Consider the following 4,063-nt stretch of genomic DNA (forward strand, 5'->3'; position numbering starts at 1 on the left):
TTCAGAATCCGTCGATGCCTCCATTGAGTATAGACGTACCGATGAAGGCAATGCCGATGACTTACGCTTGGCATTAACAAAGTTGTAAAACTGTTTCGGATCGTTTGCAAATTCAAATTTGCATCGACTTAAATACATAGAATAGCAATGACTGTTGAGAACATTAAAATCTGTTCAAGCCACCACCGGTGGTTTCTGTCCGGATTCTGTTAGGTTGTTGTTGGTGTTGTTGTTGGTGGTGTTGCTGTAGCTGTTGGTGTTATTGTTGGTGTTTTGTCTCTTCATTATTTTTTTGATTTCAATTACTTTCTGTGGTTTTAGTTCTCGGAGGATTGTTTCTTCGTCTATGTATCTTAGGTCATTACAGTAGATAACGCATTTTAAAAGATATTTAAAAAATTAAGTATCTTGTGTTTGGTAGCTGTTATTTCCATATCTGCGTTTTTGGTAAGTTTTAGAAGTTTTGTGGCTTGTTTGTTCTGTTTTGTTTTTATCAAAAGTCCGCCGTCTGTGGTTTCTTTTCACAGAATCAACTCTTTCTCCGCAGGCAAAGTCCACAGATTTCCTTTTAGCAAGCAACTTTAAGCAAGCATTATTTCTTGTTAAGATAACATTTCTACTTATCTTCCTTTCCTTGGCCTATCGTCTTTGTCGTCCGGAACATTCGAGATCTCGCTGCTTAAAGGCATGACCCCCACAAGCAAAAGGGCGATATTTCTATCGCTCATCGTCCATAAGTCACTTCTAAGTCACTTCTGGAAGATAGAAAGACGAATGTACACATTTTACAAAAACAAAATATACATATATCGCGTAGAAGTAACTTCTAAGTCACTTCTGAGCGATAGAAAGGCGAAAGCACACATTTTACATAATCTAAAAGGGTCGCGATCGCGAAAAAGTATCTCTGAGACACTTCTGGACGATAGAAAGATGATACAAAAACAAAGTAACTGGGAAAAATAATTGCATTTATTCTGAAAATTCCTCTTCCTTTCTACCTACGCTGTTGTTTTTCGACCGATTGTCAGTTTATTTCGCAATTTGCTTCTGATCAGTCCAGTTTTGTTTAAAATTTGTGTGTTGCTTTGTTTTTCGGAATTTTTTTTTAATTGTATAACACATAAAAATGTCCAACTCGACGAACAAAGCGAATTTACGTGAAGCTGTACGTTTACATCGAGATATTTTCACATTACCTGGCTCGATTACAGTGAAATAAGCATTCAAAGATTCTTCACCTAATTAAAAAGGTAATTCCTTCAAATTTATTTGTATTATCAATATAAAAAAATGTTGCTTCTGTTTATTTTAGAAATGGTTATTATTAAATTTCTCTTGTGAACGGAGCTGGACATAAATAAAATTTTTTAGCAGCATTTCCGACATGCCAAAGACTGTGTCTACAAGCGCCCTTAGAAAATAAATTCAAAATATTTCCGAACATGTAAAAAAAGTTTTTTATTCAAGATTTCCAAGGCTTCCAATGGGCCCTTCTTTTATCTTCTACAAGCATTTGTTATGTCACTTCTAAGTAACTTCCAGAAGTCACTTCGGCGATATAGGATTCGGATCGCGGAAGTCATCCCGTCGGGAAGAAATGTGCCACTTTGGCGGCACTTCTCGGAGTCACTTCGGCAACACTTCCAGAAGTCACTTGGGCGATATTACCAAAGCCACTTCAAGACTCCCACCATACTGCGGAACCTCAAATCGGAAGACCACATGATTAAATGGAAGGTTAATAAATTGTAATCTGTCAATAGTACATCATGCCATAAAAAGTGCGTCCCAACCAATAGTCGGAAAGGGAATTCCTTTGGGCCATTACGAATATACTCCAATGTTGCGAGTGCAACATCTAATTCACATACATAACGGTCTGTTCTACATAGCAATCTCTAGACCCCCCACCATATTTTTTTTTGTTTAGTCCACCAATGGTACGATGGGCACTTACCTTATTATGCAATCGTGCTAAGGGAATAAAGAGATAGGATAGCTCCTTAAACCTCATATCAAACATCGAAATGTGTTCGAAAAAAATGTATGACCTTGCTTTTGAAGTTATAATTGAAGATAATTTCAAAATTTTAATTACTTTTCGAAAATTTGAATATGACTGATTGATGACCACTTTTGGTATTTTATTTTCTCTTTGTATGTATATCGCCGTGAAGAGGTTCCGCAAAAGCTCTTTTATGATAGGAGGGAGCCGACATCCGAAGAACGTGGAATTTCGTATATTTTGGCTTGAAATCTATGATGTCTGCTGGAATCTCGCATGCTGCCTTAACCGTTTGCCACATGGATTCGAAATGATCGCGACGAATTTCACAAGCGGTTGGGGTGGAGCCCCTGGAGCCAGCGTTCACCTGTGGCCATAAATGTGGCTAACGCTGATTTTGCTGACGAAAAATAATTTCTAATTTTAATTTCGCGGTATGGAAACAGAATCGGACTAGAAACTAATTGGAATTAGAAAACAATTAAAATCCGTAAAAATGTACGGTCACACTTGCTAATTACTTAGATCGGATGATCGGACTATTGAGAAAAAATACGGATACGATTTTTCTTTTATTTGTTACGAACATTTATTGTGCGCTGGAATAAAACGAAGATATGCGTGTGTATGTACTATGCGGAATATATTTATGGACGTTGATGCACTTCGAACAGTACAAACAAGTGGCCCAAGGACACCAAGCACGTGCTTGTTACGCGCGGGTCCCTTTTATCAATTTGGGCAAAAAATGCGAGTTCGCGAGGAAGATACATACATAAAACAAATAAAGACGGGACACAAATGAAAATAAAAGGCACAACTAAGAATCAAGCAAATGAGTTAAAATATTAGATTTTAATACCGGGATAGATGTTGAAATGCAAATTAAATTATAAAGTTTATTATAATTATTACATAGAACGCGAAAGGGCTCGTACAGACAAAAATTTTATGTACATCGTGGCAAATGTAGAGAATAATATTTTTGTGTTAGTCGAACAGGAACGTTTAATGTTAGGCGGTTTAAAAGATCCAAACCGACGAACAATATTCCAAAACAGGACGGACAAGGGAGGTAAATAATAATTTGGTCGTATAAGGGTAGTCACACCATCCATACTCAAATAATCAATATCCGACTGTAAGTTAAATCTAGACGCTGTATCATTATATGATAAACAAAGCTTAACATTAGTGCACGGGAATGTGTTATGATTGAGGAAAGATCGTTAATAAACAAAGTAAACATCAAAGGGCCCAAATGACTACCCTGAGGCACTCCAGCTGTCAAGTAGATCACTTTTGAAACAGCATTCTTGAATATAACCCTCTGAGTCTTACCATTCAAGTAACATGAAATCCAAGATAATGGATTACCAGGAAACCCAAGCTGATCTAATTTAAATAAAATAAGTGAGTGGTTAACGGATTCAATGGCTTTACTAAAATCTGTATATACAATGTGAGTCTGCATTTTTTTCTTAAACCCATTTATTTCAATAGATGACAATTCAAGAAGATTGGTGGTGGTCGATCTTCGCTTAACAAAACCATGCTGACACGGTGATATAAGCGAGGAACATAAATGTTGCAACTGAGAAGTGATAATACGTTGAAATGCTTTAGGAATTGCCGACAATTTAGAAATACCTCAATAATTTTGGGCATCTGCCTCCGCACCTTTTTTATGGAGTGGAATAATAAAAGAGTCCTTCCAGATAGAAGGAAAAACTGATGATGAAATAGACAAATTAAAAAGTTTAAGAATCGGTTTACAAATGGTTGACGCACAAAACTTAAGCACACATCCAGGAAGTCCATCTGGGCCGGGAAAACATGTTGGCGTTGTTGTTGCTAAATCTCTTACGAGAGAGCTTTCGGTGATTACAGGGTAGAAAATACCATTTTCCCTATTTAAGGGATTAGAGTAGTTAGAATTTGACCAAGCTGTCGAACTATGAGTAGTTTGGAAAAACTCAGCAAATAAATCAGCGATTTCAGAATCCGTCGATGCCTCCATTGAGTATAGACGTACCGATAAAGGCAATGCCGATG

At 37.0% G+C, this 4,063-nt stretch overlaps 1 protein-coding gene across 1 annotated transcript; it reads left to right on the forward strand.

Annotated features, from left to right (window-relative positions):
• Positions 1–1,374: 1,374 nt before the first annotated feature.
• Positions 1,375–2,636, forward strand: LOC122818545 (uncharacterized). Its single transcript, XM_044092758.2, has 2 exons — positions 1,375–1,740; positions 2,181–2,636. The coding sequence occupies exons 1-2, from the start codon at positions 1,522–1,524 to the stop codon at positions 2,385–2,387; spliced, it is 426 nt and encodes a 141-aa protein (XP_043948693.1). The 5' UTR covers positions 1,375–1,521; the 3' UTR covers positions 2,388–2,636.
• The last annotated feature ends 1,427 nt before the right edge of the window (positions 2,637–4,063 follow it).

This window comes from Drosophila biarmipes, unplaced genomic scaffold (assembly GCF_025231255.1).
Source record: "Drosophila biarmipes strain raj3 unplaced genomic scaffold, RU_DBia_V1.1 ptg000017l, whole genome shotgun sequence".
Taxonomy (NCBI): Eukaryota; Metazoa; Arthropoda; class Insecta; order Diptera; family Drosophilidae; genus Drosophila; species Drosophila biarmipes.

Excerpts from the sequence above, each read along its gene's own strand:
- LOC122818545 (XM_044092758.2), top strand. The coding sequence starts at position 1,522 with ATGTCACTTCTAAGTAACTTCCAGAAGTCACTTCGGCGATATAGGATT. Across the intron at positions 1,741-2,180 it reads ACCACATGATTAAATGGAAG|AGGTTCCGCAAAAGCTCTTT; the intron begins GTTAATAAATTG and ends ATCGCCGTGAAG.